Source organism: Castor canadensis, chromosome 16, assembly GCF_047511655.1.
Source record: "Castor canadensis chromosome 16, mCasCan1.hap1v2, whole genome shotgun sequence".
NCBI lineage: Eukaryota > Metazoa > Chordata > Mammalia > Rodentia > Castoridae > Castor > Castor canadensis.
In genome coordinates, this window is record NC_133401.1 from 14,720,940 (window position 1) to 14,748,665 (window position 27,726).

At 45.3% G+C, this 27,726-nt stretch overlaps 2 protein-coding genes and 1 long non-coding RNA gene across 8 annotated transcripts in view; 1 reads left to right on the forward strand and 2 right to left on the reverse strand.

The window, feature by feature from the left end:
• Positions 1-1,041, reverse strand: part of Cxcl17 (C-X-C motif chemokine ligand 17) — a 54,996-nt gene extending 53,955 nt beyond the window's left edge. The window contains exon 1 of the mRNA XM_074057327.1: positions 472-1,041. Within this exon, the coding sequence (XP_073913428.1) occupies positions 472-487 (16 nt within the window). The 5' untranslated portion in view covers positions 488-1,041. The remainder of the gene's footprint in view (positions 1-471) is intronic.
• LOC109691873 (uncharacterized) overlaps positions 1-4,540 on the forward strand; it is a 62,628-nt gene extending 58,088 nt beyond the window's left edge. For both annotated transcript variants that reach the window (XR_012442532.1, XR_012442531.1), the window contains exons 6-7: positions 1,856-1,966; positions 4,363-4,540. This is a non-coding gene — a long non-coding RNA (uncharacterized lncRNA). The remainder of the gene's footprint in view (positions 1-1,855; positions 1,967-4,362) is intronic.
• A 1,963-nt stretch (positions 4,541-6,503) lies between these two features.
• Positions 6,504-25,361, reverse strand: Ceacam1 (CEA cell adhesion molecule 1). 5 transcript variants are annotated; one of them, XM_020172112.2, is made up of 9 exons: positions 25,035-25,348; positions 23,833-24,192; positions 20,066-20,344; positions 19,312-19,566; positions 17,670-17,948; positions 11,748-11,874; positions 10,903-10,955; positions 10,226-10,257; positions 6,504-8,594 (listed from the first exon to the last, which is right to left on the reverse strand). In XM_020172112.2, exons 1-9 carry the CDS (start codon positions 25,096-25,098, stop codon positions 8,475-8,477), a joined length of 1,569 nt encoding a protein of 522 aa, XP_020027701.1. In that variant the 5' UTR covers positions 25,099-25,348; the 3' UTR covers positions 6,504-8,474. The 5 variants fall into 5 exon arrangements, 4 of the variants coding, with proteins under 4 accessions (XP_020027701.1, XP_020027703.1, XP_020027705.1 ...); XR_012442530.1 differs by lacking the exon at positions 6,504-8,594 and adding an exon at positions 10,614-10,797 and having other exon boundaries at positions 10,242-10,257; positions 25,035-25,345; XM_020172114.2 differs by lacking the exon at positions 10,903-10,955 and having other exon boundaries at positions 25,035-25,341.
• Positions 25,362-27,726: the final 2,365 nt, after the last annotated feature.

Here is a 27,726-nt window from a genome sequence, read left to right on the forward strand (position 1 = left end):
AGTTACTTTCAAGACCAGTCTGAGAGCTATAAGAAAGACAATTTCAGGCTTGGGGGTGTGGCTCAGTGCGAAGCCCTGAGTTCAAACCCTAGTACTGGAAAAGAAGAGAAGGGAAAAGAAAAGCAAAACAAAGAAAATCCGTTTCCTTATAATCACACTTTAGTATTTTTAGGGTGCATACTCCTCCATACTTACTGGCTTTCTGGTACCCAACTCCCCTTTTCTTCCTTGCTGTAGCACCAAGCAGGGAAAATGCTGGGTTCTGGTGGGGCTCCAAATATGGAGCAAGGCTAACTAACATCAGGTCACGCACAGCCCAGGCAGGGAAGGGGCCTGGCATGCTTCACGAGACTTTGACCTTTAAACAAGGCATGCCAGGCTGCCCTTTCAGTCTGTTTTCTCCAGTGTCCTATTTCTGCTTTTTGATCCCCTCCCCCACATTTATTTTTTCATAGTAAAGAACACTTATACCTGGAGGTGAGGGCATAGCTGTGAATCATCTTCTCAGAGATAACTTCAGGAGAATGGGTAGGGGGAGAGGTCTTCAGAGGTTTCTGTTTTCTTCTGCTCCTGGATAAAGTTGGTTAATGATTTACTGGTAATTCCCACTCTTGGGGAGACCAGATTTATATGCCAGCCCATGTCCCAGCTCAGGGCAGAGGGCATTTTGTACAGAGGGGAACTTCCTCTGAGCCCCTACTTCAACTTTAGATTGTCTGTGGTTTTGTATCTTCTCTGTTCTCAGACTCTGAGTCTTCAAGTGCTGTCTCTCTAAGTCTGCTTTTGAAGTGAGGATGTCTGCTAGTGGGGAGAAAAGAAACTCTGAAATTTGCAAAGCAAATATTCACAGCAAGCTGGGCCCCTGCTCACCATGTCTGTTTCTCCTTCCTAACTGGTTCTGAACTCTAGAATGCCACAGAGAAGTATTAGCTGATTGCACAAAAATGTCTGCAGGATGTCCTCAGAGCTGGGGCTGAATCTTATCTGTTTTTTTTTTCTTTTCCATAGCTTTCTACTTCTCCCGAAAGGGTATGGATAGGGCCAATGGTCTAGAAATCCAGCCTTCTTTCAGCCTTCATTAATTGTACAATAAGTGATACAGATGTTGTTTAGCCAATATAATACCCATGGGGATAGGCAAACCTGCCAGGGAAGGGAGCAGAGAGCATAGCTAGTGAGTGAGCATCCCAGTGCAGAGTAAGGGAGAAGGCAGAACACAGATGGGAGCTAACTGAAGCCCAAGAATTGCAGAAATGAGCCGGGCACTGGTGGCTCACGCCTACAATCCTAGCTACTCAGAAGGCAGCGATCAGGAGAATTCAGGTTCGGAGTCAGTCTGGGCAAATAGTTCAGAGACCATATTTTGAAAATACCCAACATAAAAAAAGGACTGTGGCAGAGTGGCTCAAGTGGTAGAGCACCTGTCTAGCAAGTATGAGGCCCTGAGTTCAAACCCCAGTACGCAAAAAAATTTGCAGAAATGGAGGGTATAACCTGGAAATAAAGAGGTCACACAGAGGCTGTTGGTGGGCCCTCCACTGCCACCTGAAAGAATTGCCCAGTCAAAGCCTATTATGGGCACGTCCTTACGCTATTTTGGGACTATAGAGATAAATTAGATCTAGTCTCTATAAGTTTGCAGCCTTAAAAAAAAAACCAGATTCATAGCAAATGGAAATTCGTTGAGATTTTCAAAACGTGTGGTTCTGTGTCACGGGCTCAGATACCACTACCACTGCTAATAACTAACATTATTGCTTGCCAAATAGCTTCTAAGCGCTTACACATGAATTAACTTCTTGACTCATGACACCAGCCTTGGGAAGTATATATGGTTATGATCTCTGTTTTATAGGTAAAGAATCTGAGGTGCAGAGACATTGCACAGAGCCTGACTGAGGTTTCCCAGCTGGGACTCAGGAGCAGGACAGGTGGTCTGGCTATGGAACCTGTACACTTAACTAAGGTGGGTGCAAGTAAGTCATCCAGAAGGGGCGGAAGCTCTGCCACTTCCCACCTGACTTCATGGCTTCTACCTGCTTCTCTGCCCTTTGGCCTGGGATGCTCTTGCTTAAAGACTCTGGTCAGAGAGGGACTCTTTGGTGACATGTCCGCCTGTCCTGGGGCACTCTCTGTCCTTGGAGCTCGCATGGCACTTCACATTTATTTCGTTTAACTGTGTTGCATTCTATTTATTGGAAAGCCTTTCTGCTTGTGTTATAAGCTTCTAGAGAGCAAGGACTTTTTATTTTCTTGGAATATTTCTAATAGTTACAAAAGTAGAGCCAATGATTTTACATGTACTCGTACATTTCAGGCCAATTTTATTTCAACTCTACTTCCACTTTGTATCCCTCTCTCCAAACCTGGATCATTTTATAGTAAATCCTAGACACCAAATTGTTTCATCCATAGATATTTCAGCTGTACTACTAAAATATAAGGGCTCTTTAGAAAATGTAATCACAGTATCATTGTTACACTCAAAAAATGAATACTTAATGTCATGAAATATCTAGTCAATGATCAAGTTTCTGCAATTACTTCACGCCTGCTCTTCATTTCTTTTCCTTTTTCTTGTTTTATTTTTATTCATTTATTTGTATTTTTTCCTTTTCTTTTTCTTCCTTTGTTCTTTGGTTACCTCCTTTGTCCTTTCCTTCGTTTTTCTTTCTTTCTTTTTGTGGTACTGGTGCTTGAACTCAGGGCCTTCACCTTGAACCACTCTGCCAGCCCTAATTTTTGTAATGGCTTTTTTTGAGATAGGGTCTCACGAACCATTTGCTTTGGTTGGCTTCAAATCACGATCCTCCTGATCCCTGCCTCCTGAGTAGGTAGGATTACAGGTGTGAGGCCACTGGTGTGCAGCTTCCTCTTTCTTTCTTTCCTCTCTCTTTTTCTTTCTTTCTGTTTCTTTATCTCTCTCTCTGTCTCTCTAATAATAGGGTTGTTTGAATCAGGTTCTGTTCATGTTCTCAACACTTAGTTTGGTGTTTGACATATAATAAGTCCATAATGTTTGCCAAGTGAATAATTCACCAGAAGTTTATAAAAGACCCTGGCTGATTTTTATTTCATTTCTTGAGATGCCTTTCAACTTCCAATAATTTTACTTTTTCGGGGACTAACTTAAATGCTAGCTACTATCAGTGTATGTGAATATTGCTAAAGGCTAGAGTACTGTGAGTATATCTGTGGCTCACACATTTACAGTCTGGAAGGAAAGGAGTCCTTGCTTTCTTGTTTCTATTTTTGTCTATCATGGGTTGAATTGTGTCCCTCCCCCTTTTATTTTATTTTATTTTTTTGAGACAGGATCTCTCTTACTATGTAGCCCATACTGACTTTCAACTTGAGTTCCTCCTGCCTCAGCCTCCTGAGTGCTGGGATTTTAGCTATGCACCACCATGCCTGGCTCCTAAAAATTCTTATGTTGAAACTTTACTCCTCAGTTCATCAGAATGTGGCTGTATTTGGAAATAGACAGTTAAAAGTGATAAAGTTAAACAAGGCCCTCAGGGTCGGCCCTAATCCATTTGGACTGGTGTCCTTATAAGAAGAAGAAATTTAGACACACACAGAAACACGAGGTGTGCATGTGCAGGGAAGAGACCACCCAAGGACTCACCAGCAGGCAGCCATCTGTACAATAGAATGTGAATAATGATAATTTTACACATCTGAAGAAGCTAGAAAGCAAAAAAAGCTAGACTAAAGGATTTTGAATGTTTTTACCACAAAGAAATGATAACGTTTGAGGACATGGATATGTTTAAACATCACATAATGCATGCATGTGTCAAAACATCAGATGGCACCCATTAATATGTAGAATCCTTATGTTTTTGTGTATCAGTTAAAAATAAATTTGATTAAGACTTCTCTGAAGCCAGGTGCTGGTGGCTCACGCCTGTAATTCTAGCTACTCAGGAGGCAGAGATCAGGGGGATCGTGGTTTGAAGCCAACCCGGCAGCTAGTTCATGAGACAATAAAGGGCTGGTGGAGTGGCTCAAGGTGTAGGACCTGAGTTCAAGCCCCAGTACTGAAAAAAAAAAAAAAAAAACTTGTCTGAAAAGAAAGAAGTGAAGAAACCAAATCTACTGATACTTTGACCTTGGACCTCCAGAACTGTGAGAAATCAATTTCAGTTGTTAGGGCTGGGATTGGAGGTGTGTGGTTCAGTGGTAGAGCACTTGCCTAGCATTTTTGCAAGGCTCTGGGTTCCATCCCCAGCACTGAAAAAAAAAAATTCCACTGTTTAATTCATCCAGTCCAGCAGCTACAACAGACTAATAATAGTCTTTTATCTCATGTTAAGTTACACCAGCCGTGTTTGTTTGGCTTCTTTGTCTCTTCTGCAGAACAAGCACCTAGAGGAGCAAGAGCAAGAACAGCTTCATGTGGCACTGTGGTATGCAGAATTCCAAGACCACCTTTGACTCCTGGAACTGAATCAGACACAACATTGCCTCATGTCCATGGTTATGTCACCTTGCCTGGCAATCAGGATTTTGGAGATATAATAAAGGTTACAAATCAGTTGAGTTAATCAAGAGTCCCCTCTTGATTGATCTGAGTGGGCCTCATCTAATCACAAAAGCCTTTCAAAAGCAGAGCGTTTTCTCTGGCTGGTTTCAGAAGAGGAAATCAGAGCTATTAGAAGTGTGGGAGGGAGGTTCACCACTGCTGAACTGGAGGGGGTCATGGGCCCTTGGAGTGTCATCTAGTAGTAGAGAGTGGTCCCTACTGGCCATCAGATCAATGGACCTCAACCTCTGATTGCAAAGAACTGAATTCTGGAAACTAAAAAATGAGCACTATTAAGTTTGTGCTAAATTTGTGGTAATTTATTTTGCCACCATAGAATATGAGTACTCATGCTTTGTATCTGATAGATTGAATTAGCCACACCTTATTTTATCTTTAAAAATTGAAATAAGTATTGGCGGAATGGCTCAAGTGGTAGAGCACCCGCCTAGCAAGTGTGAGGCCCTGAGTTCAAGCTCCAGTACCCCCCAAAAAAGGAAGAATTTTGAACTAATAGGTCACTGCAGATTCTTGAGTAGGAGAGTGAACTCGTTTTTAGGAAGGTGATAGGTAGTTGTGTGAAAGATTTCAGTAGAAGACCAGAGAAAGAAGTTAAACAGTACTTCCCACAGGTGTTGAAGGCCTGGGTCAGTTAGATTGTGGGAATACAGGACAACACAACTGATAGATGTTAAAACAAAACAAAGCCAAAAAAAAAAAAAAACCATAATGGACCTTGATAATTCAGTGAATCTGAGAAACAGCAGAGCAGTGACTGGGGGAAACTTCAGTGGCCACTGAGATGAATGAGTGAGCTGAGGGAGAGAGCCGGGTTAAATAAGGAGTAACTGAGAAGAGATTTTTGATATTTGCATGTGGGTGTCACAAGTTCTGAGAAGTAACAGGGGCTAGACATGTAGATGTAGGAACTATCTGTAGAGAGGTCCTTGAAGCTGGGGAGAGGATGAGTGGAGTGAGACATGAAGCATCTGAGTGTTAACTCTGGTGTTGGGGGGCAACACTTAGGTGGGAGATGGAAGGAGAGGACCCCAGAAAGAAAAAGTTGTCTGTGGTCTTAAGTGATGTAAAATTAAAGTGTGAGGAAGGACGGTGAGAATAATTTGAATTTGGCCAAGCAATGAATACTGTCTTTACACTGGTTCTGGTGGTCTTGGGTGTGTAGGAACAGGGGATGAGGGAAGGGAAAAACAGCACGTGCACTTCCATTGATTGTAAGTGAGGAAAATGAGATAATAGGTTAATACATGGTGGAATTAACACATCAAGGTTGTTCAGGTCACCTCTGCAAGAGGGCAGAAGAAAGAAACTGTTAAGGAAGAGACAAATGGTGCTAGGGAGAGTTCTATATGATGGAACCTGTGGAAACCCTTGTGAAGAGGCTAGAGATATTTTTTTTCTTTGTGGTACTAGGGTTTGAACTCAGGGCCTCATGCTTGCTAGGCAGGTGCTGTACCACTTGAGCCACTCCACCAGCCCTGTTTTGTGTTGGTTTTTTTCCAAGATAGTGTCTCGTGAAGTATTTGCCCAGGTTGGCTTCTAACAGCGATCCTCCAGATCTCTGCATCCTGAGTAGCTAGAATAAAGTGCCTGGCTATTTATTTATTTATTGGCAGTACTGGGGGGGGGTTTGAACTCAGGGGCTCACACTTGCCAGGCAGGTGCTCTTACCTCTTGAGCAACTGCGCCAGCGCTGGTGGCCAGCTTTTCCTCCTCAATCTGTCTTCTCTCCTTGAGGGGGATAAGCAGTTCTTTTGCAGGAAGGTAGGAACCGTGGCCTATTGCTCAGATATACTCACTTTGTTAACTGATCTGCAAATGAGTTTACCACATCTCTGATCACTAAATCAGATACTTGTAGACTTAGGAATATGCTTACTCTAACTCCCCATGGAAGTTTTCTTCTGCCTGTAAAGAAGATGTTGTCTAAAGCAGTATCAGCCACGAAGCACCATAATGATGTCTGATATGTACTTTTTATTATAAATATAGAGCGAATTTTACAAATAATTCCCAAGTGCCCTTAGCCAGGCAAAATTAAATAACTGAGCACAGCACAGAGGAGGGAAAGTATATACATTCTGTGTCAGGGATAAAAATCCCTGAAAGAGGTACCTGAGTAGGAGAACTCCCAAAGAATTCTCTTGGAAGAGGCCTGTTAGGTTATAGCATGAGTCAATATCAAATAAAACCATTGCTTAACAGCCCCAAAGACATTCCATCTCTGTAGCAGAAGGCATTCCTTCTCTTGTCCTTTTTTTATTCTAGGACACACTGGGACTCATAGACCCACTGGAGAAAAGACAGGTTTTAGGGGCTGTTCAGAAAGCCTAGGCTAGCCCCCACTTATGCCTTCACTCTTACTCAGTTCTTGAGGGCATTAGCACCAGTACAGCTTTCTAGGCCATCGATAGGAGCTATTGCATTCCCTTTAGAGCACTTCCACTTGTCTTCCTGCAAGGATCTAGCAGGGAGGGACCTCCTAGCAGAGGCCAAGGTTTAGTGAGACCACGGGGGCAGACGGGTAGAAAATGCAGAGGCAGCAGCATGGGACAGGATAGCTGGTGACTGGTCCAAGATGCCCAGAAACTGAGTTAGGTCCATTTCTGACACAGATAAGGAAAGCCTCTTGTTATTGTCTATTTGGAGCTGTTGTTGACAAAAAGCCTTGAGAGGCCCCTGGCCAAGGAGACCTGGGGTATTTTGGTGGCTTTCACCTTACACAGATTGGCTCACACAGCTAAACTAAGTAAAATAACCCTTTCGAATAAGCAAGCAGTTACAAAAATTAAAATGGTGGAATGTCTCAGAAAAGTGGAAAAGCCCAATACCTCCAAGTGTAAGTGTGTGTGTGTGTGTGTGTATGTATTTCTTGCTATGTAGCTCAGGCTGGCCTTAAGTTCACAATCCTCCTGCCTACATATGTAAGTTACCACATCCAGCTCAATGTTCTTTAACAGAAATCTATGAAGGGTATCTCTCTTATCCTTTCCCAAGTTCCCAGCAGACTGTGTCTATGAAAAGCTGGCTTCCCTCAAGGCTGTAATCTCTCCTTTTCTGGTCACTTCCAAGAATAAATAACAGATGTCAAAGATGAGCATGCACTTTTGCATTAGGGATTGCCTATGCAAATACTTTTCCTAGTTGCTTCAGTGGGTTCTCTGGGCACAGGCTTGCCAAAGGACTTAGGCTGTATTCTGGCCAAGCAGTAAGGTGCTTATACCCTGATGCCACAAGTGGGCAACCTGACAGTGTAGACTTTCCCATGCACTATTAGATAGACTTAATTTTCCTGTGTGTGATGGATTCACACTGGGCTTTGGAGAGAATGGAAAATCCATTACTGCTTTTATGTTCTTTTTTTCTGGCACATGCACGTAACTGGAAAAGGACATAACCCTCAAGGGTTTTTTTGTTTGTTTGTTTGTTACAGTACTGGGGCTTGAACTCAGAGCCTATACCTTGAGCCACTCCACCAGCCCCTTTCTTGTGAAGGGTTTTTTCAAATTAGGGTCTCCAGAAGTATTTGCCCAGGGCAAATACTTCCTAATCTCTGCCTCCTGAGTAGCTAGGATTACAGGTGTGAGCCAGCGGTGCCCAGCTCAAGTTATAGACTTTGATAGGACATGGGAGGGAGGTAAGGAATGAGTATGCCCTGAATAGGTAAATTCAAAACCAGTCTAGGTTGGGAGAGAGGGAGAGCAGGTAGCTTCTGGTAACTGTCCAAAAGTCAGCTCCGTTACTCCGAATGCACCTTTTTATATATTGACATTGAAGGGAAGGGCTGCAGCCTGGAGGTGTCCCATTGGGCAGGTGGAGGGTGGCGGATCTCCTTCACCTTTCCTCTGAGGGTAAAGATTATCTCCCAGTAGGGGTGGGGATGAGAGACTTCGAATACACCATAATGCAGCAAGCAGGGCAGGTTGCATTATTTCCTTTTCACTTCTAAATAAACTGTTTCTGCAGCTGTTGAGACTGACAAGGCTGGAATTGGTTGTTTGGGTTCCCGGGTATTGAAGATCAGGGAAGAATATGAAACTTCATCCACCTAAAAAGTCAGAGCGTGATCAGTTAAATCAGTATCAAGGGCAGACCTCTCCTTGGCTGGTGTGATCCAGCATCACTGTGCTGCCAGTCCTTTGAAACACATAGCTTTGTCTGGTGTGACCGATTCATGTGTTGAGCAGGATTGTCATTAAGACATCAAGCAGCGTTTTATCCAAAGCTTCCCACTGCCATTAGACAGAAGGCAGGGTTGGAGCACTCTTTCAAGAAATGCTGCATCACCAGTTCTCTTGACACCGAGGGCCATGTATGGGAAAATGCAGACATCCTTGACTGTGATTTGAAAAGTGATTCAGAAGAGTATGAAGTTATATGAACTTAACCAATTTGTTTCATACATTCTTTAGTCTGCACAAGATAGGTGTGATAAAAATCTGTTTAACTTTAAAAGCACTGTTTCAATAAGTATAAAATAAATGTTTTCTGTGATAAAAAAAAAACACATAGCTTTGGAAAAGGATGTTTTGTTACTCATTCTCAGAGTGTTGACATCCTGATAAATGGTCACGAGAAGAGACAGACTATGGTGCTGTTATCATGGAATACAATAATACAGCAATGAGAATAAACAAACCACAACTATATATGACAGTGTATGAATCCCACAGAACAACACTGAATGAAAAAAGTCAGATGCACATAAGGATATTCATAAAGAAGTGACTAGAAGAGTTCTTTTTTTTTTGACACAGGGTCTTGCTACATAGCCCAGGCTGACCTCATGGTCCTCCTGCCTCTGCCTCCCAAGTGGTGGGATTACAGGTGTGTACCACCACACCCAACTCATGTAATCTTGATTTGGGTACTCCTTATGAGTGTGATCAACTTGTGAAAGTTCACACACGTTGTGAAAGCATACCTAATTATTTAAGCACTTTTAGTATATATGTATACTCTATTGAAAAGTTAATTGGTTTTCTTCCCCCGCTCCCCGCCCCATTTTTGTTGGTGGCACTGAGGCTTGAACTCAGGGGCTCACACTTGCTAGGCTCATACTTGCTAACCACTTGAGCCACTCCACCAACTCTGTTGAAAGGTTAAGATGGGAAAAATTTTGTAAAGTAACTTTTTAATAAAATAAAAGAAAACCCCAGCAAATTGACCTTTGAAGGTAAGCAGAGTCAGATTGAAGTAGCCTAAGGAGAATGTGTCCTGCCCTCTTTGTTTTAGGCACTGTACTGGGTACTTTAAGTATGCTACTCATTTAATTCCCTTCAACCTCTTTTTGAAGTAAGCAGAATGTCCATTTTATAGGTGATAAAAGAGGATAAAGAGGTTATGTTACAGGGCTGGCAGAGTGGCTCAAGTGGTAGAATGCTTGCCTAGCAAGTGTGAGAGCCTGAGTTCAAACCCCAGTGCCACCAAAAAAAAAAAAATTGCCACATTACAAAGAGTCTCAGCTAGGATTTAAGCATGGGATGGGGACAATCTGAACTTATACATTCTTGCTATGAGGGTAGACTCATGGGAGTGACTACATGTTGCTTGTTGCTACATTGGAGAACTCAGATCCAATGTGAGAACTTGACCTCACATTTGTGTCTTCAAGTATAATCCATTCTCTCTAGAGACTTTTCCATGACAAAATGAGCCAGTGAAATCGGCTGTGCTTACCTTGTTAGGAGAGTTGTCAGAAGTGCCCAGACCTGGAGAAGCAAAAGAAGAGTTGTCACCAACCCATGGAAATGCAAAGCTGATTTAAGGCCTTGTGATATCTAGCTCAAGGAGGTAGCAGGTAGTGGTGGTTGGGGAAGGAGGCCCATGATCACGTAAGGAATTTGCTTCCCTCTGAATTTGCAGTCCAGACCCAGCACATTGGTACCAAGGAGAGGCAGGGATAGAGCCACCAGAGACCTCAGTCCACCTCTGAAGGTTTCTACTAGTTCACAAGGCCTTGATTTCTTGAGCAGATGTTTTTTTCAGCAACATGCTCTAATGAATGGCAATAGGGGCATTGAGGCCCACAGCGCCCAGAGCACCCAAAAGACAAGGAAGGTCTCACCAAGGGAGAATGCCCACGGCCATAACAGGCAGGAGGGGAGGAGTAAGGATGAGGAAACGGCTCCTGGTGGTTCACTCAGGCCTGCCTAGCCTAGGTGGAATGAGGCTGTCTCAGGGGACTCTTCTGTGGCTAGGAAGGGTGCAAGGACCCATGCCCACTTTGGTTTAGGAAGTGGAGATCCCCTCTGTAAGAAATCAGGAGGGAGTGGTTTATGAATCCAGGATTCGCTGCCAGGGCAGGGCACATGGTGGAACATACCCTTTCTCACTGGATGAGTGGCTTTACTTACTGTGGTTGGAGGCTGAGGGTTTGTGCTCTGTGAGATCGCGCTGGTTGCTTGCCCTAAATAAATATCAGACACTGTGACTGCTATTCCCAAGCACAGGACCTTTGATCCCTGAGTCAGGAAGGACACTGTCAGCAAAATGCCTCAGCACTCCTTGATGTCCTTGATGTTCATTCATGCCTTTCCTCTCAGTACCTAATTCTTCATTCTCATCGTGATCCCTTCTAGTGTTTGCTCCTTTTCTGTTAGGTGGATGTCCTTGTTTGGTTTATATTTTTCCTCTAGTGTAGGGGATCCAGCCTGGGCAAGCACTCTATCACTGTGCTACATCTCCATCCCTACAGGTGTCTTCTTTTTGACTGCTTCTGCACCTTAACACTTCGATGTATTCCACAGGAAGATTTTGTTTTTTTCCCTCTTCATTTTATTTATTGTCTAAAAGGACTTTGATGTTTCTTTTTTTTGTAGCTTCTCTTCCTGCCCTGTCCCTCCCTCCCTCCTGCTGCTGTGGTCAACAGCTTTCTCTTACTGCTCTTTTCATTTTTCTCATTTGTTTTCCTTCTTAAACCTTGGCTTCCTGACTGGGGGACAGAGAAGCATAATTGCATTGTTGCTCTAAAATAGATGGGTGTGGAATAACCATGTCCAAGACACAGTGAGGTACTGGGGTACTGGGAGCACGAAGGCAGGGAGCCTGAAGACCCAGAGGAATTAGTGCTGAGAAGCAGGAGTTTAGGAAAAGGAAGGAGGAGATCCAGTCCAGAAATGGAGGTTAGGAAGTCCTTTCCCTCTCCCGAGCATGCCAGTTAGCATTGGAGAAAACAGAAGAAGAGGAAAGGCCATCATACCCGCTAGTTTTCCTGAAAAACAGGAAATGTGCCAGGGCCACTATCAGAGCCACCCCGGCCACAACTCCAACCACAATGCCAGCAATGGCCCCAGCTGAGAGGCCAGAACTTGCTGTTGTTGGGTCATCTGTCATGGAAAGAAAAGAGAAGAAATGAAGGTGAACGTATTTATTTATTTATTTTTTAGTGAGGAGGCCCTGGGAAACAACTCTCAGCATGAAGTAGTTTGTACTAGCTTCTTTAAGGAACGTATTTTCTGTGGGAAGGCTGATTAGGTGAGATGAGGTGTGAGGTGACCAGCAGAGTGTATCCTCACAATTTTTCCCTCATTCTCTGTGTTTGCCTCAATTCCATTCTGGCCTTTATGTAGTCATTTGCAGGCTTTGGAAATGTGAGAAAAGATGATTGCTATTTTTGTGTTATAATTTCCTGTTTTTTCATGGTTTCATCCTTTTCTCAGCATCCCAGTTCTGACAGCCATGAATATATGTGCCTTTCGGGTCTCCTGTGGCAAGGACTTGACAGAAGGCCCAGGCTAGTGCACTCTAAATTCAATACCTCCTTTGCATAGAAACCACAATTCCCTTTACTCCCAGCAGGTATGAAAGCAAGCCCAGTTCTGGAAGACATGTTTTCTTCTGATCAGTGAGCTTGGCTCAAGAACTCACCACCAACATTGCAGAAACTCTTAGAACTGCACTGCAACCTAAACCTTCTTTCCCTCTCTTTTGCCTTCACAAGGTTTGGATCTGCACTGTGGCCTCAGGGCTCTCCCAGGCTTCTTCCACTTCTGTCCTACTTTTCCTCACAGGCGTTTTCCCCAATTAATATCTTGCATGCCTAATGCCATCGTGGCTTCATCTCAGATGAAAACTGAACCACCAGGCTTGAAAGTTTGCACTTAACTGCATTTTTCCTCTCCCACCTTTAGTTAATACCACGTCCCAGTGGTTTTATCTTTTGTACAATTCTTCCTCTTTTCCCCTCCCCCATTTACACACCTTTTGCATTGATTTCTTCTTTATTTTAGCTGCAACCAATGAGGGCCTAGCCTTTACCAGTCAACTCAAGGCTGGTGATTAATGCTAATGGTGGCTACTATTATGGAGTACTTACTCTGTGCCAGGTCCTATGCTAAGTCCTTTCTATGTGTGACATGTATCATATTTGGTCTATACAACAACCCTGTCAGGTGGACATTTTTCCATCTTACAGATGAAAAATCTGAGATTTAAACACTTAAATTTATATGGCCAATAGGTGATCTGGCTACCTGACTTCCAGGCTGATAATGGTAATAACAGCAGCTAACATTTATGAAATATTTCCTTCAGCATTTTGTTAAAGTATAAATTGAGTGTTACATTAAAATCTTTAAAACAATACCATGAAGCAAGTATTCTCATTGTAATTTTCAGTTGAGGAATGTGAGGCTCAAAGTTAAGAATCTTGGACAAGTAACTTGTAAGTGTAAATGGTTATATTTTAAAAAAGAAGAACTTGCTGGGCACCAGTAGCTCATGCCTATAATCCTAGCTACTCATGAGGCAGAGGTCAGGAGGATTACGGTTCAAAGCCAGCTAGGGCAAATAGTTCATGAGACCCTATCTCAACAATACCTAACACACACAAAAGGACTTGTGTTGTGGCTCAAGGTATAGACCCTGAGTTCCAACCCCAATTACCCCCTTTCCTGAAAAAAAAGAACTCAAATCCAACAATCTATCTTTACAACTTAAAGATATGGAAAAAAAACCAAATGATCCAAAGCTAGCAGAAGGAGGGAAACAGAGATTACAGGGAAGATAAATAAAACAGTAAAGAAAATCAATGAAACAAAAAATTGGTTGTTCAAAATAAATTAACTGCATTGACAACTTTCTACTAGATTAGCTGAGAAAAAGAGATGATTCAAATTACTAAAACCAGAAGTGAAACTGGAGACTTTACTATCAATTCTTCAGAATAATAAGGATTCTTTGGTAGTAGTAGGGTTTGGAATCAGGGCTTCACACTTCCAGGCAGAAGCTCTACCACTTAAAGCCACTTCACCCAGCCCCCAGTAAATGACTTAAATTTAAAAAGTGTAATTGATACATAATAAATGCATGTGTTTAAATGGGTATAGTATGATGTTTTAATTCATACTATTATTATAATGTATAACAATCAGACAAGGTCAGTTGGCCATATCCATCACTTCATTTATCATTTCTTTGTGTTGGAAAAATTCAAAATCATCTCTGCTAGCTTTTTTTGTGTGTGGTGGTACTGGGATTTCAACTTAGGGTCTTGAGCTTTCTAGGCAGGCACACTACTGCCTAAGCCACATCACCAGCCCAATTAGCTATTTTGAAATATAGAACTAATTGTTGTCAAGCCCAGGTACCCTGCTGTCCTGCAGAACATTATTCCTTCTTACCTGTTTGCACCCCCGTGGCCAAATGATTTTCAACAAGGGTGCTAAGACTGTTCAGCAGGGGAAAGGATAGTCTTCTGCAAACCATGTTGGGAAAATTGGATATTGACGCAAAAGAATAAAGCCGAACTTTTACTTAACATATACAAGGATTAACCAGAAGTGGCTCAAAGACCTAAATGTAGGAGCTACACTATAAAACTTTTAGAGGAAAACATAGGGCTTCTTTAGGTTTGGCAATGATTTCTTGGCTATGATACCAAAAGCACAGGCAACAACAACAAAACAGATAAGTTGGACCTTATGAAAATTAAAAACATTATCAACCACCTCATCCAGTAATTCCACTCCTGGATATATCCAGGATTGAAATAATCTGTTAGAGATAACTAGATTACCATGTTGGTTGCAGCCTTATTCACTGTAGCCAGTATGGAAACTAAGTGTCCATCAATGGATGAATGGTAAAAAGGTGGGATGCATGCACAATAGAAGTCAGATGTTCATCCTTAAAAAAGAAGGAAATTGTGACCGTGTGGGCGAACCTGGAGGATATTATGCTAAGTGAAATGAACCAGGAATAGGAAGAGAAATACTGCATGATCACACTTACATGTAGAATCTAAAAAGCTGAATTTACAGAAGTACACGATGGTTGCTAGAGACAGAGTGCTGACTGTGGGAGAGGGAGAGAAAGGGGAGTTGGTCAGGGTACAAAGTTTCAAACAAACAAGAGGAATAAGGTTTTTTTGTGTGTGTGTGTCAGACTGGAGTTTGAACTCAGGTCTTTGTGCTGGCAAAGCAGGCGCTCTACTGCTTGAGCCACACCTCCAGTCCATTTTGCTCTGGTTATTTTGGAGATGGGGGTCTGGAGAACTATTTGCCCAGGGTTGGCCTTGAACCTGGATCCTCCCAATCTCAGTCTCCCAAGTAGCTAGGATACAGGAGTGAGCCACCGATGCCCAGCTAGGAATAAAGTTTTGAGATCTATTGCAGCAGGATGGTTATAGTCGATGAATGTATATGTCAAAAATAACAGAGTATGGCTGACAGAGTGGCTCAAATGGTAGAGCGTCTGCTTAGCAAGCGTGAGGCCCTGAGTTCAAACTCCAATGCCACTAAAAAAAAAAAAAAAAAAAAAAAAAAAAGAGGGCAAAAATAACAGTAAATTTCAAGTGTATTACTATAAAAATGGTAGATAAGAGAGATAACGAATATGTTAATTGGCTTGGTTAATCATTCCACAGTGTATACAGATATCAAAATATCATATTGTATCTCCAAAATGCAGATAGTAATTATGATGTTAATTTAAAACAATTAATAATAACATATGAAGGACATTATCAAGAAAGTTTAGAGCCAGGTGCTGGTGGCTCACACCTGTAATCCTAGCTACTCAGGAGGCAGAGATCAACAGGATCACAGTTCAAAGCCAGCCCAGGCAAATAGCGAGACCCAATCTCGAAAAATCCTTCACAAAAATGGGCCGGTGGAGTGGCTCAAGGTGAAGGCTCTGAGATCAAGTCCCAGTACCATAAAAAAAAAACAAATAAATAAAAATAAAAGAAAATCCAGAATGGAAAACAGGGAAATATATTCGAGGAAGAGGGAAAAAATATTTGCAAATAGTGTACTTGATAAGGGGTTAATGTCCAGAGCACATAAAGAACTTCCACAACCCAACAACAGTAACAACTAGAAACGCAAACACCCAAATTAAAAAATAAGGAAAGGACTTGAATAGCCATTTCTCCAAAAAAGATAAAAATAGAGGGCTGGGGACTTGGCTCAAGTGATAGAGTGCTGATGTAGCAAGAGTGAGACCCTGAGTTCAAACCCCAGTATTGCCTAAAACAAAAAGAAAAAAAAGGTATACAAATGGTAATAAGCACAGTGACAAGACAATGGACATCACTAACCGTAAGGGAAATGCAAATCAAACTACAGTGAAACTCCACTTCACATCCATAATGGTGGCTATCACAAAACAACAAAAACCAGAAAACAAGTGCTTTTGAGGATGTAGAGAAATTGGAACTCATTTGGCAGTGCTAGGGTTTGAACTCAGGGCCTCAGGCTTGCTAGGCAGGCACTCTACCACTGGAGCCACTCCATCAGCCCTTTTTTATGTTGGGTATTTTCAAAATAGGGTCTCTTGAACTATTTGCCCAGGGCTGGCTTTGAACTGAGATCCTCCTGATCTCTGCCCCCTGAGTAGCTAGGATTACAGGCATGAAATATGCGCACAGCTGAAATTGGAATTCTTACACATTGCGAAGTGGGACTGTAAAATGGGATAGCCACTGTGAAACACGGCATAGCAGTTCCTCAAAAAACTAAACAAGAACTGTCAGTTTGACCCGATAATTCTAGGTATGTACCCAGAAGAAAGCAAAGAAAGATTTGAATGGATATTTGCATATCTTCATAGCAGGCTTATTCACAATAGCCAAAAGGCAGAAACAACCCAAAAATCCATTGATGAGTGAATGAATGAATAGCAAAATGACAGTCATACAATAGAATATTATTGTCTTAAAGAGTAAAAAGTAAAGGAACAAAAATTTCATATATGCTACAACCTGGATGAACCTGGAAGATGTTATGCTAAATGAAGTAAACCAGACCAAAGGGACAAATGCCACATGATTCCATGTATCTGAGAGGTCTAAAGGTGAAATTCATAGAGACAGAAAGGAGAATGGAGGTTACAAGGGGCTGGTGGGGGTGGAACAGGAGTTAATGATTAATGGGGGATAAAGGTTTAGTGTGGTAAGATAAAAGGTTTTAGAACTGGATGGTGGTGATGGTTAAACAACAATGTGACTCTACTTGGTGCCACTAAAGAATGTATACTTTAGACCATTTTGGCAAATCTTATGTTATACATATTTTAACCTCATACCAAAAACCAAATGTTAAGAGAAAAACAAAAAGAATCTTGCGCAAAGTTACACAGTAAATGCCAGCCAGACTACTGAGAATAGAAAAAACTCAATACAGTCAGCCCTGCATATCCATGGAATTCACTGTGAACCCCAGCCTGACCTTGAACTCATGATCCTCCTACCTCAGCCTTTTGAATGCTGAGATTATAGGGATGTACCACTATATCTGGCTTTATTAGTGTGGTGTGGTGTGGTGTAGTGTGTGTGTGTGTGTGTGTGTGTGTGTGTGCACTGGGGCTTGAACTGGGGCCTCATGCTTGCTAGGCAAGTGCTCTAATTCTTGAGCCACACCCCCAGTCTATTTTTTGAAATCCATTTATTCATTTATTTGAGATAGGGTCTCGGTCATTTTGCCTGGGGTGACCTCAAACCACAATCCTCCTGCCTCCTCCTTCCAAGTAGCTTCCAAGTATTTCAGGCCTGTGCCACCATTCTTAGCTGTATATTGGTCTCTTAATTGACATTCTTTTCCCTGTGGCTTTTATCCATTTTGAACACCATTAGAAAAGAAATCCCCCAGTAATATATAGGAGGACAGGATGGACCACTCACAGATCACAGCCAGCCTGATGGAGTCACTCCTTCTGGAACTGACCATGTTGTAGACCTCACACTGGTACTCCCCATCGTCCTCTCTCCTGACAGGGTCTATGCTGAGGGTGCTGTTGCCCTCGGACAGTGTCATCCTCTCCGTGAGCCGCAGACTCTGGTTATTGAAGATCCACCGAATGGAGATTCCAGTGTCATATGACACACAGATCAGGACCACGGATCCCTGCTCTGTGACTGTGGTGTTGGTGGTGGTGTTGATGGAAGGCTTTGTCACCAACTCTGAAGACAAACAGAGAGGAGGGCCAAATGAGAGAGAGTAGTCTTAACTCAGAGGTCTTAGCCAGCCCTTGGTCCCACAATGGAAGGTGGAGGAACCACAGGAGTTGGCCTGATTCTCTGCAGAGGTGGTATGATTCAGGAAATGATTCGTAACTACTGTTGACCCTAGATCACACAGGGTGACTCCTGACTGGACCCCGTCTGTGTCTGCAGATTCCACAGCAGGAGCCTCTTCTTAGCCTACATGTGCCAAGTGCCAATACCTCCTCATCAGAAAATTTTCCATTGACTTTTGTGCAACTCTTTGCTAGTGATTTCTGTGACTATTAAAAAACCAAGAATCCTCCATAATAAAGTAGCAGGGAAGGTGTTCCCTTTTCATTAAATCCTTTGTCAGGAAATTAAGATGGCCTAGCTAGTCTTCATGACCTTAACATCTGGAGAAATTCCAAACTAAATAATTTCTGTTTGAAGAGGACTTTTATTTCCTGGCCTGTAGATGAAATATCACAATGAAGGAAATCTGTAGAAGTGAATGGTCACAGTATTGACAAAAGGCCAGCACTATTACCCTCCCTGAAAACATACACTCCAGCACTACCCTTTCTCCTGTCGCAGGGACTCCACCATAAAGCTTCCTGTTCCCCAAGTGGCTGTCACTCATGGTTCTCCATGGTGCATCACAGGTCTACATTCTTATACAGCTGGACTTTCAGAGCCAGGACACAGCTCAAGAGACATGGCCAAGGCTGGCTCTTTTCTCATTTCCCCGCACCTGACCCATGGAGGCTCTAGCACTGGTTGGCTTCACAATTTTGCCAGATTCACAACAGGGCTCTCAGGTACATTCTCCAGCCGACTCCTCCCACTCGAGAGGGACTCAAGAGCAGAGCCCGTCACCAAGTGGGCGAGAGGCAGAGGCAGGAGCAGAGTTCTATCTGAGGGGTTTCCTCCTTACATTTGAGGAAAAGCAGTATGAGCGTGCTTCAAATTGTGCTCCTCGTAGAGATAAAGGAGGTAAATGACAACAGCGAGATGACAGAACGGGTTAGTAACACAGAGAAGCTACCTGACCTTAAGGTCCCTTCCTCTCTCTCCCTGAGAAGCCCTTTCGTAATCTGGGGCTTTGTGGGGTTGGAAGAACTACCTCTCCATAGTCCAGGAAGGACCCCAGATCTGCCATGAGAAACGAGAGAAGCAGGGAAAGGAGAAAGGCTCAAGGATGGAGCTGGAGGCTCAGGGGAGGCCTGGGATTTGCTAATGACTGTGGACACAGGCTGGGGTGAGCTTCTTCTTGCTCTTTGCACAAAACCAAAAGACTCCACTCCAGGGCTTGGTGCTACTGTTCCAGGGATCCACTTACCAAGGACTGTAATGTTCTTGACTGTGGTCCTATTGACGCCAGTGGCAGAGTTGTGGACGAGGCAGGTGTAGGATCCGCTATTATTTGTAGTGATGTTGGGGATAAAGAGCTCTTGTGTGGATGACTGGGGCCACTCATTGAAAAGCCAAGAATATTGTGCTGTTGGGTTAGAGGCCGCTTGGCAGGAGAGGTTGAGGTTGGTCCCTGCACCGAAATATGAGTCTGAGGGGGATATGATGGGGGAGTCCGGGCCATCTGGAGCAAACAGAATAAAGCCACATGTGATGTCATCAGAGGGAAAAAGAAGCTGCTGATCTGCAGAAGGCGACAACATCTCTCTGAGCCATGTCACCAACCTTGTTTTTAAAAAGTCTCAATCAGAGCTGGGAATACAGCTCAGTGATAGGGCACTTAACCAGCACGCACGAGGCCCTGGGATTCATCCCAGCAAAATACACAGATTAAAATGTCTCAGCTCTACCGCCTCCCGCTCTGTTCACTGAGCCTGGGTCTCAGACATGCTTTGTCTGTCACAGAAGTAACCCAAGCCTCTCCAGCCAGGAGCAGCTATTCCCACCTTCCTTTCCTCAAGGCTGGGCTGTCTGGATGGGCCTGGGGCAAGTCAGCATGTCTGACCTGGGTGCCCAGGGGTGAGGGACTGTGTACTTGGCCCTGAGAGGGACTGAGTGGCTGGGCCTATGGCCCTGTGTATTGGGGCTGGCAGTCAGGGCCATAGAGAAATACAGTTACTCACAGAGAACATTCAGGGTGACAGGGTCACTTCGATTGGCACTCACTGGATTCCAGGTTCCACACTCGAAAGGTCCTGTGTCATTCCTTGTGACATTGAGTAAAGTGAGCGTCCTGTTGCTCTCAGACAGCTTCAGCCTGTCACTCTCTAGAAGGCTGTGACCATTTATCCACCACAGGTAGGTTGTGTCCTGAGTCTCAGGCTCACACATTAATGCTACAGAGTCCTCACCCTCCAAGGGGCTGGAGTTGTTGCTTGTGATGAAGGGTTTGGGTAACTCCGCTGTGCAGATAACAGAAAGAAGATTGCCCTGTGTGGTACCTGTGATGCCTCAAAAGCCCTTTTTCTATCAGAATTAGTCTCTCTCACTTCCCAGCCAACCTGAGTCCTTAAAGAACCTGGTGGTTTCTTGTTGATGTCTGAGGACCTGGGTGCTCAGAGAACATGGGGCCACCTGAGCTGTGTGTGAGAAGAGCACACTCTCTCAGGTGCGAACTAAGATACACCACTCATAGGGCATCTCCTGGTCCTCACTGACCCGCTGCCTGCCTGCCATTGGGACCTGAGGGTTCTGAGTCCCTCCAGCTGCACAGACCTCCCCTGCTCAGCCTGGACTGTGTCCTCTGAGACCTTGTTTTTCAAGGCTGTTGTACAGAAGGGTCTTGATGGACTTCCAGGTGTGTAAACTCCTAGGAGGCCCCATGGCCTGGCATGTGGACCAGGTGTGTGGGTAGAAGTCATACAAACAGACCAGGAGCAACCCCAGCATTTGGCTGTGATCAGGCTGGGGCCACAGGTTGCACAATTCTGCTCAGGTGTTTGATATGACTGACATGGGCCAGGAACCCCTAAAAGGTAAAGCACGAGACCAAGGAATGACCTAGAAAAGGGTGAAGGGGACAGACAGGTGTGGGAACAGGGATCACGTTCACTCCTTGATCTTTGGTCCCACTACAGAGGGCAGGTGACGGCCCTGAGGCTCTGCCTGCAATGCAGGCGGATGTTTGCAAATGCAAAACTGGCTGGCCAAACTTGGGGAGAATGAAATGCTGCAAATCAGGACCTCATGCCCCATGTGTATTTGACAGATCTGGGATAGAAATTTGTGATGCTAAATTTCTTTTGAATGAGAAAATTGTTGTTAATACCCTGTATCTAAGGCCAGTGGAGAGGAATATTTCTTTTTCTCAATGAAATTTCCCTTATAAGTGAGGAGCCAGCCTTCCTTCCTTCCTTCCTTCCTTCTTCCTTCTTTCCTTCCTTCCTTCTTTTTGGCACTGGGGTTTGAACTCAGGGCTCCACCTGGAGCCACCCCACCAGCCCTTTTTTGTGATGGGTTTTTTTGAGATAGGGTCTCATGAACTATTTGCCACAGCTGTCCTCAAACTGTGATCCTCCTGATCTCTGCCTCCCAAGTAGCTAGGATTACAGGCATGAGCCACCAGCACCTGGCTGAGGAAATATATCTTTACAGAGCATGAGACGTCTCAGTCTGACCTAAGTCCTGCAGATCACATTAGGATCCAAGATAGAAGGTTGATTGAAATCAGCAGCTCTCTGTGTAGAGAGAGCTGTAAGACTTGCTGGAAGACAGAAGGGTGAGAGGGGAAGTCTGAAGTATTGGTAAATAAAAGGACAAATAAATGGAAAATTCAAATTTGGAGAAGTGCTATATGTCATATTAGTAAATTAGAGAAAGTCCAGGTCCCCAAATGCTGTGGAGCCTGTCACAGGTGTGTGAAATACATTCTTCCTTTTCTTTTCACTCCAGAAATCACACCTAGAGATTTATCATATTCCTGCAAATCAGGGAGTGTCTAATTGAAATGACAGTGACTGACACATCTCACCTTGTGGGAGGTCCCAACTTGTGCCACTGGTGTCACTAGGGCACACCCGTGTGTGATACACAGTAAGTTCATCAGACAACACTGACAGAGGCACCTTCCCCTTGGGGAGGCTCCCAGGAACCCCTGGAGGATTGCGAGTCCCACACTGGGACCAGGACGGAGTCAGAGCAAGAAGGAATTACTTGACCCTGTCTCTTGGCCTTGGCCTTTTCCATATGTCAGCAGCATGGGAAAAGGGGGCCTGGATGAGGACACAGTGGAGACTCCTTGAACTTGTAGGACACTGGCTGGTGATGGAGTCTCACATAGGCAGCTGCTCTGACTAATTTCTATTTCTGAGCCCATTTATTGCCCAGGATGGTGGGTCTGGCCTCAGGTATTAAGCAGGAAGGAACAGCTCAGTCAGCCATTAGTCTGGGGAAGGTAAGGGAGCAGCAAGCGGGGCAGGCACAAGTCCCACCTGGAATGAGGAAGAGAAGGGACAAGGAAGTTTCAGAGAGAGCCATTGCAGTTACAGGGACCAAGAGCCTCCAGGCTGCCTCTAGTGAATTTCTGAGAACCTTCCCAATTCCAGGGTCACCATGTGATGTGGCCCCTGGGGTGGCCTTAGGAGCAGGTGGCTGAGGGATGGAACAAGGGTCTCAGCCTCTGGTAGTGACAGGAGCAAGTGTGGGCAGAACTCTAGGACTCTGCATGCAGGCTCTAGTCTCTGCAGAGCCAGAGGTTCTAGCCATCCAGCCAGCCAGCTAGCCATCCACTTCTCTCCTACATAACAAAACAATTGACAGTTGGCTGCATGTTAGCCTGTGCTGGTGCAGGGCACAGTGGGGAGTGAGACAGCAAAGTTCTCTCCTTTACCCTCCAGGGGGAGTGACAGCCAGAGCACCAGGAAACACCACTGCAAGTCCACCCAGGGAGGGAGTGTCTCGGCTGCCTGAGCAGAAAGGCCCTGACATTCTGTTGAAACAGCTGATTTAGTCCAGAGTAAAAACTGACTAATTGTCCATCTGCTCTCCTTCCCCAGCCCAGACTCCTCCTCCCTCCAAGCTGCTGAAGCCTGAGATGAAAGCACCTGAGCCACCTGCTCCTCTCTGGGCCCAGACCCCTAATGCGGCCTCCAGGGAGGAGGGGGAGGCTGTGGCTGGAGATAGACACCCTGGGCCTCTGATCTGTCACCCATGGTCTGTGAGACCCTGATTCAGCAACTGTATTTCTGTGCCTCAGTTTCCTTTCCACAGGACACATGGCAAATGGTATCTGGCTAGCACACTGCCTGTGAATTACCCTAGAAATGATCACAGTCACTGAGCTTGGTCTAGAGGAGCCTCACATCAATAGCATCTCCTCCCCTCTGGGACACTGGCCTTCCTGTGGAGGCTCACAGCTCATCAGGACATTTGGCTAATGGCCTGGGGCAGCTGTCCACCTGTGCTGTCACACCGAGTCTCAGGAGAGGGGGATGCCCAAATATCCTTGCCCAGATGTGGCTCTCGTCAGCCCAAATAGGAGGCCAAATTCCAACCCTGGCCTCAAGTTTCCCCAGGTCACCTGGAGTCAGGAGTCAGAGACAGGGGCTTGGTGCAGGGACTTCCCAGGGCTGAGTTTGTGTGTGAGGATTCCAGGGGGTCCTTAGCCAGACCCTGCCTGAGTCCTACAGAGTCTTTTCAGGGCCACATTGATGACAGGGCCTGGGACAGACTGAGTTACCCATCAGACCGTCCTCTCTGCAGGGTGGATTCAGGTGAGAATTCTGATCTATTGAAGTTTGTCTCCACTGTGTGTGTCCTGCACTCAATGCTCAAACCCCAACTAGGGGACACGATGCAGGAGGAGGTCGGCACAGTGCAGGCGTGGAGGACTTGTATGTGTGGAGTGGAATCAACCCCACCCAGCACCCAGAGGTCACAGAGAATCACTCACCGTACACGTGGAGCTGCACAGATGCAAGTTCTTTATGAAGACTTATATTTAAGGTTTGTAGGGTGTAGAATCCCGTGTCATTTTGGGTGACATTCTGGAACAGCAGGGATCCATTGGGGTATATCTTCTCTCTACCGCTGTACACAGACCCTGGCCTAGTTTCTTGAGTGGCTATCACATACAGTGCAATTTGCTGGTTGTCCATGGCACTTTCCCCTTTGTACCAGTAATAACCTTGAAGGTTCTCTGGCAAATTGTGGGCAAGTAGAAGAACATCACTGCCTTCTACAGCATTGGCTGGCACTGATTCAATGGTGAGTTGGGCAGTGGTGGGCAGGTTCCAGAAGGTTAAAAGTGAGACTAGGAGGGAAGAGAGAGAAATCCATCAATATTAAGACCTAAGTATGCTTGGAAAGATGGAGCCTGGGTCTTGAGCATCCCTAGCCTGGGTGTGTGTGTGTGTGTGGGTGTGTGTGTGTGTACTCTCCTCTCCTAAAGGGTCGAGGTCAGCAGCGTGACCTCATTCCTTCACTGCCCCTGACCTTGTCACTTCCTCTGTGTGGAACACTCTTCCCAGATGTCTGCATGGCTCACCCCTCACTGCATTCACATCCCTGCTCACACTCAGCTGACCCTCCTCCTCTGGAGACCCTGGGTCTTCACTTTCTCACCTCTCCCTGCTCTGTCCCTGTGGCTCTTGTCACTCCCTGACCTCACCTTCTGGGTGTGCTTGCTGCATGGTTCTCCTGCCACTAGAAGGAGAGCTGTGTGAGGACAGGGCCTGCTCTGGTCTTTGTTGCAGCCCAGTCTGGGGCTGAATGAGCCACGTTCCCAGGGCCCTGCATGAACAGGGTTTATCTGCCAATTTCTGAAGTTGGTGACTATGAACCATGGTTAACGCCCCTGGGGTGTTTTTATTTGGACAGTCACTCTGCCATAGTTGTTAGTAACAATTTTCAAAATGCAGTGGCCAGTGAAGATTAACTTGGAATAAGGAAGAACCGAGGTTCCCTTCCCTGGTCACCAATTCCAGCTCACTGAATGTCCTGTGGCTGGTCTTCTGCCCCTCTTTTGTGTCCTCTCCCCTCAGGCTCCAAACAGAAGTCCTTGTTCCCTCCTCAGGGTTTTGTCCTCCCCAGGATACCCCAGCCAGTCTCTGTGATCCCCTCCTCCCACTCACTCCCAGGGAATTGTCCCCTCACCTGAGAGCAGGAGCCCCTGCCAGGGGACGCTCACTCTGCAAGGAGGGGCTGAGGGTGGTTCCATGGTGTCTGCTAACTGTCTTCTGTGGAGCAGAGCTTTGACTTCAGAACCGCTCCCTCAGCTGCTCAGGGTGTCAGCTCCGCTCTTCTTCCTCCCTCTGAGCTGAGCCTCCTCCCAGGGCAGGAGTTCTTCCCAGAATCACGTGGGCTGGGGGCGGGGCCTGCGTCCAGTAAGCTTCGGTCCCGCCTCTGGTTCTTCCTTTCCTCTATGCTCTGTTTCAGTATCTCAGAGCACACTTTTGAGACGCAAGACTGGTGGATTTTCCTGTCTCCTGAGAGAATAACCAGTGTGAAACTCAGTTGCATGCTGTCTGTGGGACTGTGAGTTCCACAGAGGAGCTGTGGTCCCCAAATCCAGGGGAGTGTTTTCCTTTGTAACCTGAACAGTCAGTCATCCCTGTGTTCTCTAAAGCACTGGAAAGGTAGAATTGACCCAAGCAGGAAGGTGACAGATGAGGCTCTGGGGGCAGGAAAGGGGCCAGCTGAATGATGACTGTTGAGGGGGACCTGTCCTCTATCTTCATGTCACCATTCTGGTCTGGTGGAGGATCTAGGGACAGAGACCTAAGAGCAGTTGCCTCAGAAGGAGCTCCAGGTGCTGGGTGTGTACCTTCAGATTACCTGTGTGTCCTGGAAGAGAGGACTGTGGTGGTTGGTGAGAATTTGGGTGGCCATCGGCTCCATGTCCTCATGGGGAGTTGTCCGGGGGGAGTCTTCCTCTCTCTGTGTGGGCTGAGCTGTGATTCAGTTCTGTCCGTGACCTCTCTGACTGTTCTGAGTGGACTCTGTCCTCTGCCCAACTGACTCTTCTGGGGTCACCCTGCTTTCCTCGTGGGTGATGCCAGGAGGGAGGGGGCTGCACAGGGATACCTGGCGGAGCAGAGTCCCCAGGGCCCAGGAATGAACAGGCAGGACAGGGCACACACGTGGGAGGGACCCAGTAGAGTCTGTTGGAGCAAGGGATGGAAGTCAGGCTGCATCTCCCCTTGCTGAGTTAAAGCCAAGTTCATGTCTCAGGGATTTACTTTGCTGAGTGTTGCCTGTGTGCTCTGACGTCGCCCCCTGGAGGTCATCAGGAGACCTGCAGTCAGTGGCCAGGCTCCAACTGGTGTGAGCTGCCCTGACTCCTGGTCAAGGATGGGATCTGACCTGCAGACTGCAGGGCCCATCATCCTGGGTCCTGTTTACTGTGGCTCCCCAGGGTGCCTGACTCCATCCGGTGCTGGGCGAGTCTAGCAGAGGATGAGAGTGGACCCCCGGACTTCTGGTCTGGAGTCGGGAGAACTGTGGACCCAGGGTTGAGCAGACTCAAGAAGACTCACCTGCTCCTGAGGTTTCAAAGGGAAGTCTCTTGAGACTTAAGGGAGAGGGTGCTGGCTTTAGGGGCACCATGAGCTCTTGGCAAGTCAGTCTCTTGTCTCTAAATCCTTGGATCTCTTTGCCCAAAATGTCCTGAGGGGTCTGCAAATTGGTATTAAGATTATCTGACCAGAGTGGATGTTTTATAAATCTTCCCTAAGGACTTTAAGAATTGTTGTAAAATATTTATAACAAAAGTGCTATTATTATTTGAAGTATACAAAGAAATATCACTAGCTTCATTCACCTGTAGTACTACTACTCTTCACCTGAACTAAAACTCAAACTACTCATGACCCCCAGTCTCTGCAAACCTCTAAGCTACTTCCTGTCTCTATGAATTTGCCTATTCTAGGCATTGCATGAAAATGAAATTATGCAAACACGTGCCAATTGGTTTCTTTCTTAAAAATATTTCAGGCTTACCTGCGCTGTGGCATGCAGGGGACTTTATTTTCTGTGGTTGCTTGCCTTTCCAGTGTATTGATGCGCCAGGTTTATCCACATATTCATCTGTTGATGGACACGGGACTGTTGCACAGATTGCATGTCGTGAACGAGGCTGCAGTGACACTGGACTGCAAGGGTCACTTGTTACTGAGTTTGTACCCAGCAGCGGGGTGCTGGGCACAGATCACTCTGAGGCTCTGCTAGGCACTGCCTAAGTGTTTCCCACAGCACCTGCAGCGTTTTCTGTTCCCCAAGTGAAGCACAGAGGCCGATTCTCCACACCCTCCCAGGCTCGTTAGGAACTTTTGTTAAAAACTGCTACACAAACGCTGTGGTGTGCAGGAGAGCTCACTGTCACTTTGGTTTGCAATTCCATCATGGCCAGTGACACTGAGTGTCTTTCCCTCTGCTTAGTGGTCATTCGTACATCTTCTCTAAGACAACTTCAAGTCCTCTGCCCATTTAAAAATTAGATTGTCTTTTGTTGATGAGTCGTACAGTTCTTGTATATTCTGGATGTGAAACCACACCACATGTACGGTTCCCAAGTATTTTCTCCTACTTACTTTGATATCCTTTGATATACAAATGTTATTAATCTTGATAAAATACAAGTTATTACTGTACTTATTAGCCATTACTATTTTTCTTTTATTGTTTGTTTTTTTGCAATCCATTGCTAAATTCAAGGTAATGAAGATTTACCCTTATGTTTTGTTCTAAACGTTTTTGGTTTTTTTTTTTGCGGTATTGGGGTTTGAAAGTCTAGACTTCGCACTTGCTAGGCAGTCACTATACCACTTGAGCTACACCTCCTACACGG